This window comes from Sinohyriopsis cumingii, chromosome 4, assembly GCF_028554795.1.
Source record: "Sinohyriopsis cumingii isolate HCF-2022 chromosome 4, ASM2855479v2, whole genome shotgun sequence".
Classification (NCBI taxonomy): Eukaryota; Metazoa; Mollusca; class Bivalvia; order Unionida; family Unionidae; genus Sinohyriopsis; species Sinohyriopsis cumingii.
This window is the reverse complement of record NC_142964.1, coordinates 126,508,460-126,525,038: the sequence shown is the minus strand read 5'-3', so window position 1 is coordinate 126,525,038 and position 16,579 is coordinate 126,508,460. Positions and strand designations below refer to the sequence as shown.

The 16,579-nt window shown below is 39.0% G+C and overlaps 1 protein-coding gene across 1 annotated transcript in view; it reads right to left on the bottom strand.

Moving 5' to 3' along the window:
• LOC149802060 (aldehyde dehydrogenase 1A1-like) overlaps positions 1 to 16,579 on the bottom strand; it is a 63,580-nt gene that overhangs the window by 34,045 nt on the left and 12,956 nt on the right. Inside the window, exons 2-6 of the mRNA XM_089956885.1 lie at positions 16,152 to 16,292; positions 15,135 to 15,285; positions 12,406 to 12,467; positions 11,638 to 11,766; positions 8,757 to 8,870 (exon numbers count right to left, since the gene is read on the bottom strand). Coding sequence (XP_089813011.1) covers positions 8,757 to 8,870; positions 11,638 to 11,766; positions 12,406 to 12,467; positions 15,135 to 15,285; positions 16,152 to 16,226 — 531 coding nt within the window. The 5' untranslated portion in view covers positions 16,227 to 16,292. The remainder of the gene's footprint in view (positions 1 to 8,756; positions 8,871 to 11,637; positions 11,767 to 12,405; positions 12,468 to 15,134; positions 15,286 to 16,151; positions 16,293 to 16,579) is intronic.

Genomic DNA, 16,579 nt, shown 5'->3' with positions numbered 1-16,579 from the left:
CATGCCCTTTCACACATCAGACGCAGCTACGTCGACCACTCCTTCTTCCCCTAGTTCTTCTGTGCAAGATTTACAAAAACAACCCTTGTGGGTGTGGTGTGGAGAACGTGTGCCTAAAACGCAAATCGTCTTTTTCTGCCAAATCTTCGTGGTGTATTGTGTCATCGGGGCAGCCATCGCCAATTTGAGTTTGCAACAAGGAGACAAACAATTGTGGACCATTTTATTGAGCAGTTGCATCGGTTACCTGCTTCCCAATCCCTCCCTGAAATTCTCCTCGAACGGGAACGTTGTGTCCAGTGCCAGTGCCAGTCACAACTCCAACCACAATCAGAACCCCATTTTGGGCGGAGACACACCTCTGACATCCACTAATATTCCCTCGGACAGCCACAGAACTCTGGAATTATGAGTCACCAAAACCAATTTTACTTAACCTTACCCAGTGACAGTTCCATGGAGGTGTTTCCCAACAACACGTTGTGCTGTTACACGGCCAAATTACCTCAAGCCATCCCCTTAGATCACGAAGCCCATTGGGAAGTGGCTTTAGTAGAAATGATTCACCCAACCCAAGTCCACAATATCACTGCCCAGCAAAATTGGTTTAAGGTGGAAGTTTATGACAAACAATTGCAAGATGAGTTGGATAAGATTGGCACATATACCAATAAAACCTATGATGACAAAACTAAAACATGGACCTACAACTTGTCCATTCTCCCAGGCTATTATTTCAGTGGTGATCATTTGGTCAGCGCCATAGCCTCCAGGTTTAATGGCGTGTTCCATAAAGCTTTGAGTAATGTCCAAAAAAGTGTCACCCTGGAATACCACAAAATAGCTCGTCGCTTTCTGATGAAATTTTCTGAGGGGTCCAAAAAATTCATGTCTTTCTTATTTTGTCCTGAATTGTTTGACATATTGGGCGGTGACACGGAGATGAGGAAGATAGGAGAACGAAAAAAAAGCCCCGAATTAGCAGTCATTCATGACAACGACTCTTTTGCGAGGTATTTTCGTTTCCCGGTAGAACTGAACCAGGGACTGAATTTGATCTTCGTGTATTCCGATGTGGTGGAGTACAACGTGGTGGGACACACCTCCGTGCCGTTACTGCGTGTCATTCCTTTCAAAGTGGATTCTGCCACAAACGCTGACGAGGAAGGTGGAAACACTTACCACGTTCACCGCGAATTTGTCCATCCTCACTATTTACCCGTCAGCAAGTCGTACTTGGACACGGTCAACATTACTATAAAAGGAGATCTGGGACAAAATATTCCATTCACCAAAGGAAAAGTCACGGTGAAACTCCATTTTCGAAAACGGTTCTCTCACGACTCGTAAGTCATGTATCCAGTGTACCGAGGGGTGGCTCGACAGCGAGGACACGGTTTAGGAGACATGTTAAAATCGGCCTTTCGTTCGGTGGCCCCAGTGTTGAAACCGATGGTGACACGCGGATTGCACGCCTTGAAAGATGCGGCACTGACACAAGGCAAAGAATTTCTCCAAAATGTCATCATCGACAAACAAAACCCTAAAGAAGCCTTCATGAGGGCTGGCAAAAATGTCTTGCTGCAAACGGGCAAAGACATTTTAGGCCGACGAGACACACCTATAAATGCCCTGCACGCTACCGAGTCAAGCATTCAGCAAGGACAAGGCAGAAAGAGACGACGAAGAAAACACCCTTTCACCAGACTTCAAGCGAGAAAGGCCAAGAAAAGAAGAACCGTTCGAGACTTAGACGTTTTCGATTATTGAGACACAGCAACAACAAAAAATGATGCACCGAGAGTCTTGCGCCTGTTCCAAGACGGAACTGGATCTGTTTGCCATGCCCCCCACCATGATGACCATGCAAGAATCCCAGTGGGTGGAATTTAATCCCATCTCCTCACTGACCGATTCCGCTCCCATCGAGTTTGAAATCAAGGGGCAGCCCGAAGATTACATCGATCTGAATAGCAGTTACTTGTACTTGAAAGTCCAAGTTCTAGAAAAAGATGATAGTGGAGTAGATGACGCTGACGAAATAGCTCCCGTCAACAATTTCATGCATTCCTTGTTCAGCTCAGTGGATTTGTACTTGAATAACAAACTAGTCAGCAGCAGCATGGATACATACCCTTACCGTGCCTACTTGGAAAATCTCTTGACGTACGGAATAGATGCCAAGGATAGTCATCTCAATGCCTGTGTGCTGTGGGTAGCTGACGAAGCGGGCAAGTTCGAAAAAACAGATGGAAGCAATTCCGGCTTTGAGGCAAGAGAAAGCAAAATCTTAGAGAAGAAGAGTTTAGAACTGATGGATCGTTTGCATTTGGACATGTGGTTGCAAGAGAAATATTTGCTGAACGGGGTCAATGTCCGCTTGAGACTGAATCGCAACAGTGCCGCTTTCCATTTGATAGCTGCTGATCCTGCTAAGGCTCCTAAAAGCATAATCCAGGAGGCCAAACTCTACGTACGACGCGTGGAAGTGTTACCCAAAGTGGGTAACGACATCAGTCAAACGTTGAGCAGAACAACCGCCAAGTATCCCATCCGACGTGTGGAAGTGAAAACGTTCACCATTTCTGCTGGACTACAATCCATAACCGAAGATCATCTGTTCCAAGGACAGTTACCCAAACGTTTGATCCTTGGTATGGTCACGAATTCAGCCTTCAACGGAGCCTTCAAAGAAAATCCTTTCAACTTTCAACACTTCAACGTGAAGAAAGTCGAAGTCAGTCGTGATGGCAAGACCTTGTGTACCCGACCTTTCGAACCTGACTTTAGTGACAAGAAGATGAATTACTTGAGATCGTACTTGTCCCTGTACGAAGCCACCGGTCAGTTAGGAACCAACACCAGTCACGGCATTGAGTATGAGGATTATGCAGGAGGCTATGCTTTGTGGGCTTTCGATTTCACTCCAGACCAAGGCAGCGACGAGGGACATTTCCACCCTATAAAATCCGGCCAGATTCGTGTGGAACTTCAGTTTGCAGAACAACTGAAACAGACAGTGAACGTCATCCTGTATGCAGAATTCGATAATACCATAGAAATCAACAGTTTGAGAGAAGTCATTCTAGATTATTAGAAAGCCATGGAAGACTGTTATCCCTCTTTACCTAGTGGAGAAACTTTGGAGATGGAATGTAAGGAGACCGTGGAAGGAGAAGAATCTCAAGACAAAGACGAAGAAGTTTTGATGAAGTCGAGATGGCCAGAACAAGAAGCCCATTTAGTCTCCTGTTTTGCCAAACACTTGGTCGACAAAATGACGGAATTGATCAAGAAAAATTGCTATGGATGTCAAAACGATCATCCCAGTCAAATTCAACACGATAAATGCCTGATGTTAAGTCAAGAAGAAAAATTGGACGAGTATCTGGACGAAGCTTGGAGTCTCATCTCGAATAAAGACGTGTTGCACCAGTGGTATAAAGACTTGCGTGAACATTCTTGTCCAGCATTAACCACTCAAGAGATCCATCGTATCGAAGCTCTCCTGAATCAGAGTGAGGAAACAGAACGAATAACCGTTTATTCGTCAGACATTTTCAAGCAAAAAGTCAGGATCGAATTGACGACTTATTATTACCTGTGAAGAAGAAAACAAACACAAATCAATGGATACCTGGGAACTTTATTACCTTTTGAACCACAGTTCGTATACGGCTTCTTGGAATCCTGTCGTCTGTGCTAAAGATGAACTCCCTCATCGCAAACCTAAAGACCATCAAGCTTACGTGATCAACACGGACGAAAGTCATCTCCCAGGAACCCACTGGGTAGCCGTTTACTTTCCTCAAGAAGGATGTGTGGAATATTTCGATTCGTACGGATTGCCCCCTTTGGAAGACGATATCATCGACTTTATGAGAAGAAATGCTCAGACTACCCGATTCAATAACGTGAAATTACAAGGCACAGATTCCTTGGTGTGTGGACAGTACTGTGTGTATTTTCTGCATCATCGCAGCCTGGGCTATTCCTTAGAACATTTAGTGACTCATTTTGATCCTCGTTCTTCTGCTAGAAACGATGTGAAAGTAGATCGATGGTTTTGTGACCATTATGCTTATCTTTTGTCTCAAGCTAGGAAACGTAGTGTCCATCAATGGCCTAATGATTTCCAACAGTGGAAATCACAATTTCATTCACAACGTTGTCAGCCCTGTTTAAAATAGATTGTCCATTGAGAAAAAAATGTTTGTGATTTGAAAAAATTGTTTGATGTTATAGTGTTGGATTATTGTTAAAAATGTTAGAGTTGTTGTTTAGTGTTAAGTGATTTTTGAATAAAAAATGTTGTGTTTTGAAAAAATGCTTTTGTCTTTTGTTTAGCTATAAGAATGTTGAATTGATGCTCTTTCATTTCTTACTATCCCTCTCATGACAATCACTGAACGTTGCGAATCGAAAACCGTGTGGGGGATGTTTTCCTTCACGTCCGCGCTTTCACTTTAAGAACCGGGGTTGTTTCCAGTCTAACCATCCATTGTCGACTCATCCTCCTACGAAGATGTGCTCCAAACTAGCTAAGCTCAACGAAGCCTACGTGAATTTGCATAGGGTCAGACACAGTCTGATACCGAAGCCAGAAGAAATAGAGAACGTGAGAATGTTAAAAATCACTGAAGACCTGATAGAAGAGCTCTTCAGAGAAGAAGTGAACAGGGAGAAAGAAGAATGGACAGAGAAGTACAGACTTCAAAAACAGCAACAACAACAACAACAACAGCAGCAGCAACCTGAACCTGACAGAGGCTTTGTCGATTGCCGTATCGACACCAAAGAGTTCTTCTTCTCTTTCCGAAGAAGCAGACCTATTGCCAGAAAGTCTATAATCAGAGGACATCGCATTCTTAGAAACTAAAAAAGAATGCCATAGCAAACAAAAAAAAAACAGCCCTTTTCAGGGCTACCCAATACTCTAGAAAAGAAATAACTATTAATTTGCCAATGTGTGAAGGTGGAGTAGTGTGAAAATAAACACTAACTCTTTTTTAAAAAAAATGTGAGGGTATGTGTTTGTGTGTTTGTGTTTGTAAGTGATAAAGTAGGTTGGTGTGGATAGTAGATTAAAATGATGTTTGTTTTTTGGGCTGTTTGAGGTGTATATTTTAGGTTAGATTGGATTGCTTTGCGTATGTGGATAGTCTATTGAAGTGATGGGTAGCATAAAAAAGTGAGCGAGTGTTTCTTTTAGGTCGGCGCGTTGTTGTTTTTTTTTTGGTCATGATCTAGGTAAGATGAATTTTATGTTTTTAGGGGGATGTTTTCCTTCACGTTCGCGCTTTCAGTATAAATTGAAACTCGTTCGGCAGTCCAGCTACCCTTGTTGATTGATCAACACAGCCAGAAGAATGACTAGCAGAATAGTGAAACTGTTAGAACTCCAGATGCACCTGGAATATGCCAGGCGGATAGTAAACGAACTATCAGCGGAGGCTATAGTAGAAGAAGCAAGAATAAAGAAGGAAGAAGAGGAGAGAAGACAGAGGGAAGAGGAGGAAAAGAAAAGAGAAGAGATGATGTCGTTTAATATTCCTGAAACAGAGGATTGGGGTGCTGAAGCGAATCATCCTCCCTCTGCGCTCCCCAGAAGAAAGGTGAAAGAAGACTGGGGAAGAAGATGCGTGTGCGGCGCCAGGCCAGGACGGTGCAACCATTAGATAGGTGCATCTGGAGTTTAAAAAAAACAGCCCTTTTCAGGGCTACCCAATACTCTAGAAAAGAAATAACGATCGATTTGCCAATGTGTGTAGGTAGAGTAGTGTGTATATAAACACTAACTCTTTATTAATAGTGGAAGTGTATGTGTTTGTAAGAGCTAAGGTATGTTTGTGTGAATAGTAGATTATGGGTTTTTTAGCAAATGTGGAGAGTATAGTTAGGGTTATATTATATGAAATGAGAAAGTAGGGGGATGTTTTCCTTCACGTCCGCGCGATGTTGGGTCATCATCTAGGTAAGATCCATTTTATGTTTTAGGGGGATGTTTTCCTTCACGTTCGCGCTTTTCGTATAAGAACCCACAGTATTCGTCGTTCAAACCATTCTGCAAAGAATACAAAGAAGATGGCGTCAAACCAAATGGACAAATTACAAACCTTGCAAGACGTTTTAGACAACTTAGGAATAATGGAACAGATGCTATTAAGACTGGTTGAAGACCATTATTCCTATAGTCCCCATCGTGTAAAGATGGAAATTAACAATTTAAGGAAAGCAAAGGACAAGATTAGTGGTGTCATGAAAGAGATCAAGGAGGAGAAGGAGGATGAAGAGGAAAGAATAAGAATACGCAATTGGAACGAAAAAATTGAAAAAGAAGAAGAAAATGAAAAGAGGAAGAAAGAAGAGGAGGAAGAGAAGAAGAAAGAAGAGGAGGAGAAGAAAAAAAAGAAAGAGAAGAAGAGTGTAGCAGATAAAATAAGAACTTGGTGGAGGAAAAGAAGAAATTAGAAGAAGAAGAAAACCCAAAGGCCCTTTTCAGGGCCAGCCATATTTCTCGAAAAGAGATAGTCTTTGAATTGCCTACCCCTTTTTTAAAAAAAATTTTTAAAAAAAATCCCATGTTAAATTCCCCTTGTCCGTAGAGTGACCCACGATTTATTGCCATGTTAAATTCCCCTTGTCCGTAGAGTGACCCACGATTTTTCTCCATGTTAATTCCCCTTGTCCGTAGAGTGACCCACGATTTTTCTCCATGTTAAATTTCCCTTGTCCGTAGAGTGACCCAGGGGTCCCTGTAATGCTAATTCCCATTGTCCGTAGGGTGCCCCCCTTCACTACTACTGTTGATATAAACCGATTTTTCTAATAAATATATATTTATCAAGGAATAATAATCTCTGAGAATAAAATAATCGTTTTTTAGCATTATCTATTAATTATTTTATGCTAAGCAGTGAATTACTTGATTTTCTAATTAAAATAATATTGATATTTCACTGTATTGAAAAAATAACAATATTTTTTCACTACAGGAACTACTTTTTTGGGTCAGAACATACTTACCTCCCCATGATTTTCTGTCATTGAACTACTTTTTCCTTATTTAGTGTTTGTTTTCTTAATAATAATCCCTGTCTGTTATCCTTGAAACTTGTAGTTTGTTATTCTGGAAATATCAGTTAATTTTTATCAATCTGATGTGGAACTAATTTTGTTCCCGTTTCCCCACCGACAACAGAGGCTTCAGAATATAAAAAAACTGTTTTATGTACAATGACATTGTAAGATTTCTTGCCATATCATCAAAAATAGGTGTTATCGACCAGCAGATACATGTAAACAAAATATTGAAGTTGAAATTCCAGATCGCCTGACAAAACAGAATCTTGTCTTGAATGATATTGTTCCTGTCAATGTTGTTGAGGATGCAATAAAAATGAAAAGAACTCCATGGAGTTTTTATTTTCATAAATGGACTTTAAAGCAAGTGGTGTGTTCATCCTCTCTGTCGCTTATCGATATGCGTACACGAAGCACTAGATTGTGTCGCTTCCAAAACTGTTCCATTGTTTCATTTTATTTTTAAAATTCCCGTTGATACATGTAAAAAGGAATCAGTGCTGGCTTCCATATGTCGGTCGACTTTGCAATAATAAAAAAGAAGGAAGAAATCGACACACTTAAAAGTATCCAAAGGAACCAAAGTTGGCTAGCTTATGTCGGCCGACTTCATAAAAAAATTGACACACTTAAATAAATCCAAAATCAGTTTCCGGGGTTGGCTTGCTTTGTAATAAAATAACCTTTGTATCTGATATCCTGTCGATGAGTTTAAGCAATGAGTTATTGCTCACTGCAAGCTGTTTTTATTCATCACCCGGACTTTTTTTTTATTCATCACCCGGACATTCACTCATTTGAAAGTTTGGGTTGCTTTGGTCATGTTACTGGAGTCGACAAATATTACCAGCTACTTTTTGGTGGTCTAATCACGTGTTTGAAATTAAGTGAACGCTCTATCCACTATAACGGATAATATTAAACAAGGTTTACCTGTGATATATTTATATACAGAGAGAGATATGCTGCCTTCCTAGCTGCATGTGACAGTCACATGAAATATCCAAGCTTGTTCAACCTGAGTCACATGATGGAAGCAGCCGAAACTTTCAAATGAGCGGGAAGGACATTTTATCTCTTACTGGATGTGATGGAATTTGAAATGGTGACAAGGGGTAGGATTCTATTATTCCATGTGGATTTACAAATTGTCATGGATAAGGGTTGATCCGGAAATATTCTGTACATAACATGGAAAGCACACATCAACCGACCGTAACTCAAGAGCCGCAAGAAATTTCACGATTTAATGAATGGTTGAGATTATACCTAAACAGTCCACCAATATCAGTACAGGTTTGGAAGCTGATTTATGGGACTACGTTTGATCTGAAATGAGAAGCAGTAATGAATACTTCTTTGCCTTGTTTGGTGCTAACAGCACATCAACACATTAAATGCTATACTTTCAAGGCAATGTGAGTAAAGTGCCTTACACATACACAAGTCACTGCAGCCGACCCGAGCTGATGGGCAGGATTCAAATCCGGGATCATTAGCATACATTCCAGCACGATAACCATTAAGCTACTGCAGCTTTCTGCAGCTAAATGAAAATCTTGTGAATTCATGTTTATGTGGCAACTTAGGGACCTAAATGTTTTTTGGAGCTTTTACGAGCCGTGCATGCATACGACATAAGACCTAAATCCAAAGCTTCAGCAGCCCATTACCTCGGTAGATCCAGTAAACGCCACTTTATTGATGTCCGGGTGGCTGCCAATAGCGGCACCTGCTGTGGGACCATAGCCAGGAACAACGTTCACAACACCAGGTGGAAACCCAGCCTGAAATTAGATTAAGTTGTACATTATATGAGAAAACAAAATAAATTGACGATTGCTATTAACATTGTGTCACAAAAATATTCCCTCTTTTATTTATGCATTAAGAAAGTTTAGAGTTTCAATATAATAAAAACCTGAAAATATATTATCTGATGTCGACTGTGCTAAAAATTCATTATCCGAAGTTAACTGTAGAATACAAACTCGCATAAGCAATATGACCGTGGTAGTGGTGTGGTAGTTATCACCAAGCGAGAAAATAGTGCACTTCATGATACCTGCAACGGGTCTGTATAAAGTGACCATATGCAAGGTAAAACTTTGGCAGACACATGTACAATTACTGTGGACAAGAACTAAACCTGGACATTTAGAGCGGCCAGACTAAGGTGAACATTCTTGTTTTCTTTTAGCATTTTGACTAATATCGGGAAAAGTGCTGGAACTGCGTACAGCTGGAAATTATACTTTTGGGAGGTAAAGCTTATTCTTTTTTCTGTTCTTGTTGAATAGAAGTTGCTTTAAGGATTCTGATTTATTCATTAGAACTCATTCCAGCACGCCTCGGATGCGGGAGGTCGTGGGTTTGAACCCCGGCTGAGTCATACCAAAGACTTAACAAAAATGGTACTAACAGCTGCCTCGCTTGGCATTATGACTGGTCGGCCTTGCGTGAGGATAACGTGACTGAGTGAGACATTATGCTACATGTCTGCGGCATTATGCCCAAGTGTTAGGCATCACTATAAACTGCCACACTGCAGACATCGTAGCGAAATGACTGAAAAAGTGTTAAACCTACGTTAAAAGTCCAAGTCACACACACTCATTCTAGCAGATTGTTTTTCACTACTTGTTATGCACAAGTCATTGTTTATACCCTACATACTATTTATTTTTATCAAATATATTGATTGTAATTTATATTCAAGTATGCTAGGCTAGTACGTTGAATATACTATATTACGTTGCAATCTACTTGTATAGGTCAGCTGCAACGTAAATATTTCCTATTGTCATTGTGTTGCTTTAATAAAATGTTAGGCTTGCGTTCTTTTAGTATAGAAAAATAGTTGTAGACGGGACATAAAGTCAGCTCTTGTATAAACCAGAGCACGAAGGCACTATACGTAAGTCACTTATTGTAATGTACACATTAACCTTATACCATAACTCGACACTATTTTTGTTTTGTAGTCGCTTCCAACCCTATAGAGTTGAGGCCGAGTTGAGACTGCTCACGGGAGATAGCGCCAGCCAATCATGCTACATGTCTATGAATCGATGGTTGAGCGATCTAACCTGTAAAAATATAACAAGGGAAGACGCGAGTCTGCACCCCTAGGTAGTTCCAACCCTGCTAGTTTGCCCTAGTTTCGTCAGCTAATTTCCAGCTTACGCTAGCCTTAATCAAGAATAGTTCAATTTTAAAAACAGTCATGGATTTCACCATTGACAAAACTAGGTTTAGATTAGAGATTGTTCGGATCTTACCTTTTAGTCGATGGTGAAATCCAAGACATCTTAAATGCTCTATGAAGATGGCCCGAGATTTGATCTCGCTCGGTCAGTGGTGAAATCCAAGACTTTCCGAATGCAAAATGGCACTTCCTTCCCACTGCTTGTACAGGTTTCAAAATCGGCGAACAATTGTTGAATTTTCTCCAGTATGCCATGCACTGAACGACCTGTGTCGAGTTGTTTTGAAAATTGAACTATTCTTGATTAAGGCAAGCTTAAATTGGAAATTAACAGACGAACTAGCAGGGTTGGAACTACCGAGCGGTAAGAACTAGTGTCTTCCCTTGTGTTATGTTGTTAAAGGTTAGACCCCTCAACCCTCGATTCATAGACGGATACTCCTAATTTTCTTTGTAACAAGCCGCGTACCAATGCAGCGAATAACCCATTGGAGGGTGTATATACTCAGTGAATAATTCATTGCAGAAGTATCAGTGAACTTAAGTGCTCTTAAGAACGTTAAGAATTTAAGACCGGTTTAACAGAGTTTTCATTTTACCATTGTGCAATACAAAAATGTATTCGTCATTAAAGCATCTTAATTTTTGTGCGTGTTGTGTCTGTTCAAAATAAGTAGCATCCAAACCATCCATTCGTCCATACGAAGGGGGGGGGGGACAAAAAAGTAAAGACCAGAGATAGAGAGATGAGATATAGATATATGCATACGTACTCCATCTTCACAACTTGTTTGCTCCATTTTGATTTAGTGTAGGTTTTTCCGGTCTTTCACATGGAATAAAAGTTACATCAACGATTCGTTATAGCATTCAAAACAGTATTTGGAGTAAATGGAATCGGATCGGTTATTAGTTACGGTTCAGTGCCCACGCATGTAGTCCCAGTCTATTTTTAGAACATTTTCCCCGCCTCCTTTTGTTCGAGATACAATCGATTTAAGCATACCTTGTATGGACTTAAAGGTAATTGCTATTCTTTGAAATGAACTTATGGTGTGGTTGGTTGTGTATTTTGACGACAGTGCACAGTGAGTAATAAGGATTTGGTGATGTTCCGGAAGTGAAATCTCTGTTCATTGCACATTGTTTTGCCTAGTCCAGCCTCAATGAAATGCCGATGAACCTATGACAAGAAGTTCGCCGTGAAGTCATCTTTGAAGGTATTTTAGATTTACATACAATCTGTACTGACTGTCACACGATGGAAAGTTCAATACTGGTAAACAAATGTCGAGACTATATAGGAAAATTGTGATTGTGAGTCCAAATAAGCCGAGGACGCATACCTCCTTGATAAGTGAGGCCAGATACAGCGCTGTAAGGGGAGTCTGTTCTGCAGGTTTTAGGATCACTACGTTCCCACACGCCAGGGCTGGTGCCAGCTTCCATGTGGCCATCAGTATCGGAAAGTTCCACTGAAAACGACGGTTGATAAACATGTTGAAAGGATGATAGCTTTACATTTTAGTTTATGAATCTAATGTGGGTTTTTTATTTTTTTAAAAACATGGAACTTAGGAAACTAGAATATTGCCTTCAATAATCTTAGTAACTTACAACTACCCGAAGTAGTTAGAAGAGACTACATGCTTGAGATGTGGGAACTATGGTAATAACAATATTTTTTTTTGATGACCAATTGCTTGTACCGTATGTATTCGCTTAGAGGTCGGATCCGACCTCAAACAGCATTGACCCATATTTGCCGTCGCATAATGCACCGACAGATCTGTACATGTAGTTTTGTTAGAAATAATCAGTAGAACAAACATCATAGACTCTGATCTGATAGCGCATTAAGTGTCCATAGAAGATATGTTGTTCACATACGGTTAATATTAAAAGTGAATTTCACGCATGCAAAGATCATGTAGAAACGTGTACTTAATGCCTACTGACGTGGCATAATTAATGATACATAGGAATATCTTGGAAATTAAACTCACATGTCTTCGATTCATCCATCACGCAGCAATCTAATTAACAAAGCAAATAATTTTGACCTGACTTTTTATTCCGTTATGACAGGTAGCAAAGATACACAGGCGACCTACCGGAATAATTTGGCCGCAGATTCCAACTGGTTCATGTTTCGTATAGCAGAAGAAAGTGCCGTCTTCACATACAAGAAATCAAAAGAACGCATGTCAATGTAGAGACGTTTACACTAGTGTTTATTTCGTATGAAAATTATGAAACATGTCCGATAATCTTTTACGAGCCTTGGTGAGCAAAATGTTCAAGTTTTTCTAAAAGTTTCAAAATATTCATTTTTAATAAACAGTTGTAAGATTGTTTATTACATGACGAAAAATACTGATTTTATTTACTTAACCAGCAGTCTAGTGTAGAGAAATGGCTTTCAAAATTAATCCTGATCCCTTTGCCATAATTCTTTGTTACATATAGGCAAAACTATGATATGAATATATTAACCCAAATTACACAACAGAGTTGTGATAAAGTATGATATCTGCTTTGAAGCAAGATGATAAACATTACACAGGTTCGTAATGACGGAAATCCGGGCATTTAAGGACTTGGTTATTTATTGGTGCAATAAATGACGTCATAGTGGCGGTAAATTGGCTACAAATTCCTTTGTTAAAGTTTCCTATCAGAAGATGCGAATATTTCTCCATACAGTAGGGCACATCTGGCTTTCGCTTTTGCAGGGTCTAAGGACAAAAAGTCTCTACAAGTAATTCAAGTTGATGAAATAAATACTAAATCTAGTAAGTATGCACTGTGGGTTTGGTCTCACTAGAGCGCATCCCATTTGAGTGCCGCTCAGTGAGGCGCTGAAATTTTTTTACTCTCATTAGAGCGCAGAAAAATCTCCCTAGAGCGCATTCACAATAGGGCGCGGAGAAAAAAATTAAGTTCAGCAAGATTGAATTGCCATCACGTTTGATGTTATTATATGCTCATTTTTTTCCCCGTTAACTTTACATTGTCAGAATCGTTAAATATTCCCCAATACTGAACGCGCGCGACAATACACATATAGCATTCACGTGAATAAAGGAACTACTTCCTACTGTAAACAAACAATGACGTAGACACCAGCGCTTTTGATTTGTAAACAAATCGTATACACTCGCGTAAGAGGCTCTTTACGTTGTGGTTATTTAAATTTGTTTCTGAATGAACTAAAACATGTTTCGTGGACTGCAAAAAAAACCCCAGCTGTTTTGGCACATTCCGTGTTGATACAATGTTACGGATTTAGGCTAGCTACATTATATAAAAGACGGACGATTATGTCCTTACAAATACCATACAAGTGACAAGGCATATACTGTATTCTTTATCTGGTGATAAGAATGGCAAAATAAAATATACTTAGTTTTACATCCTGAATTTCCTCAAAATGTTTTTTTCTTAATTCTGCAAATCCGAATTATATGAGTCATGTCATAGGTTTTCAATCTGGATTACACATTTCGAAAGTGTGCTGTAATTTCGATGATAAGTGCAACTGCATCCTCCTTACTGCACTCAAAATGAAATACACATTAAATTCCATAGCGTCTTTTTGAAAATTACAATTGAAAGACTTCATATTTTCCCACGTTATGATTTCAAACATCCAATGACAGAAACAGAAACACATTTGCAGACGTAAACACGCTTCTCCCGCGCCACTTCAATCCGATGTATTTCATGTATAATTTGCACAGATGAATCCAGTCCAAAATCACAAACCTTCGTCGAATCGAAACAAAATACCAAAATATATTTCACTCCAGATAAAATGGAATGGAAAAGTCGTTGCAATGCGTATTCATTCACAATATGACTGCAAATTTCAATTTTAACAAGACACGCCATTTTCTTTCGAAAGTTATGTCGACCGCGCGACTAAGTTCAAGTTTATCTGGGCGGAGATATGTGCGCATTAATAATGATATCATTTTGTAATGTCAAATATGCGCTTGTGTATTTAGTTTCGAATACGGCATTCATTCATTTACGTTGTTTCTTGTAGTGTATTTTGTTTATATAATTAAACCTTAGGTAGAATTAAAAAAATGAGCATATAATAAAAAGGTTACTGCATTTGTATGGGAAAATATGAACTCGTTTTGTCGGAAGGATATACTGCACTCACAAGTTCGTGCAGTATTCCATCAAAAAAAAACTCGTTCATATTTTCCCATACAAATGCAGTAACCTATAAATATGTACAATATGAGCAGGAAAGTTCCGCCGTTACACGACTGCAAATCACTGCAGGACAAGAAGTGGTACGTCCAAACAAGAAATATTTGGACATTGAAAAACGCATTCAGAGACTGACGGTAATGTACAACGATGGGAGCATTGATGCTATTGAACTGATAACTGGTAATAGCCATATTCTGAATCAACCCATTTAAAATAAATATAAAGTTACAGTTAACAAATGTGTTTTTCATTGTTCGCGCTCTAATGGGATGCGCCCTAATAAGATTATCTCTAGTAGGACAAAAGTATTTTTCGCGCTCTAGCGTGATAAGCTCTAATGGTTTGTGCTCTAATGATACGTTACCGTACTGTGCACTATGTAAAGATTTTTTCATTGACAATATAGTTCCTATGAAGAGATGAAAATATTCCTTTTAACTTGTTGACTTGGTTCATTACTCACACCTTTGCTTGTTATATCCCTCGCGTTAATAAACATGGGTCATTTTGTATCTTTAGAGCTTTTTACATGCTTTCATATCAGATATTTCAGTCCTCCTCATTTGGAACAACGCTTTATCTCTCTATCCTCTGCAACAAACTCGGTTATTACCGGATCCGAGTATGGCTTTACCGATTGGTATAGTTTTCCCGCACACTTTATCCGCCCAACCAGAATAATACCGCAAAGTTCGGATACACATATCGAGGTCACCAAAGAACGCGTCCTTGAAGGGTTTTCCATTGTTCAGAGTCTCCAGGCTCTGGAAGAAAGTAAAGTTTTGAACCAGGAATAAATGCAGGGAGTTATGACAAAAAAATTAGAATTTTGAGAGATAGAACCTTCCAAACTCTTGCAGAAATATTGGGTGGTGAATTGTGTTCTAAACAAATGTAAAGAAAAATTTAACGGGTTTGCGTTCTCATCAAAATATATAGAAATGTCCTTGTATATGTGATAAGAACCGAGCAATACAGTTAATACAAATTGAAATCTTGATGCATACGGCAGAGGAACTAATTTTCATAAATTAAAACCAGACATAGCTCTTTAATGGCACAAGACATTATGCTTGTTTATGTAGGACTTCGGTCGAAAATTGTAAAAAAAAATAATAATTAAATATGTAAATCTGAAATAACAAATTCAAGTATCTTCCGAATGTTTACATTTGTTAATAAACAAATTACAAATTTACTGTCTACGCTTTTTATAATTTGTAACTACCGTTGCAAGTTTGCTCAAGAATGAAAATGAAAATAACATCCAAGTATTTAAGAAAATAAAACCATGTGTACCAAACCATAGATACTGTTGATATTTACCACTAATAAACGTGATGTTTAGTGAAGTTAATGAGTATACTAGAGATCTCAAATTATTCTAACGTAGGTGCCGCTTTCATGCGAATCACGTTTGTCTCAATGTATTTTACATTCAATAAAGTTGAAATTTATCATGAGAATTTTATTTTGTCTATTTTGGGAGTTTATTCTATTTTCAAAAAAGAAAAGGTATAAGAAAAATCGCACTAAAGTGATGGCTGCAATTACATAGTATTGTGGTCGTGAAAAGATTTAATTTGTTAAACTGATGGAGTAATACAATCCACTGATTGATTTTACATACAGCTATGTAAAGCCTGTCTCTTTCTATCAGGTCAGCCAGTTTGTTCAAAAGAAGGCCTCTCTTGCTGGCATCCATCTGCCGCCATGTTGAATCGTGGTCGAACGCTCTAGATGCAGCCTTCACCGCTTTATCAATGTCCGCCTGTCAAGACAGTGCATATATATATATATATATATATATATATATATATATATATATATATATATATATATATATATATATATATATATATATATATGTTGCATACAAAATTTCATCTTACAAGGTAAATCGGGGCCCCGAGTGGCCGAATGGTCTAAAGCACTCTCCGTTACGGATCACTGCCATCTCACCTGTCTGCGCCGGTTCGAGTTTCGGATTCAGCCAGTGTGGGTATGTGAGAAAGCTTGCTGGTAGATTCTCGTGGGTCGGTGGTTTTTTCCAGGGGT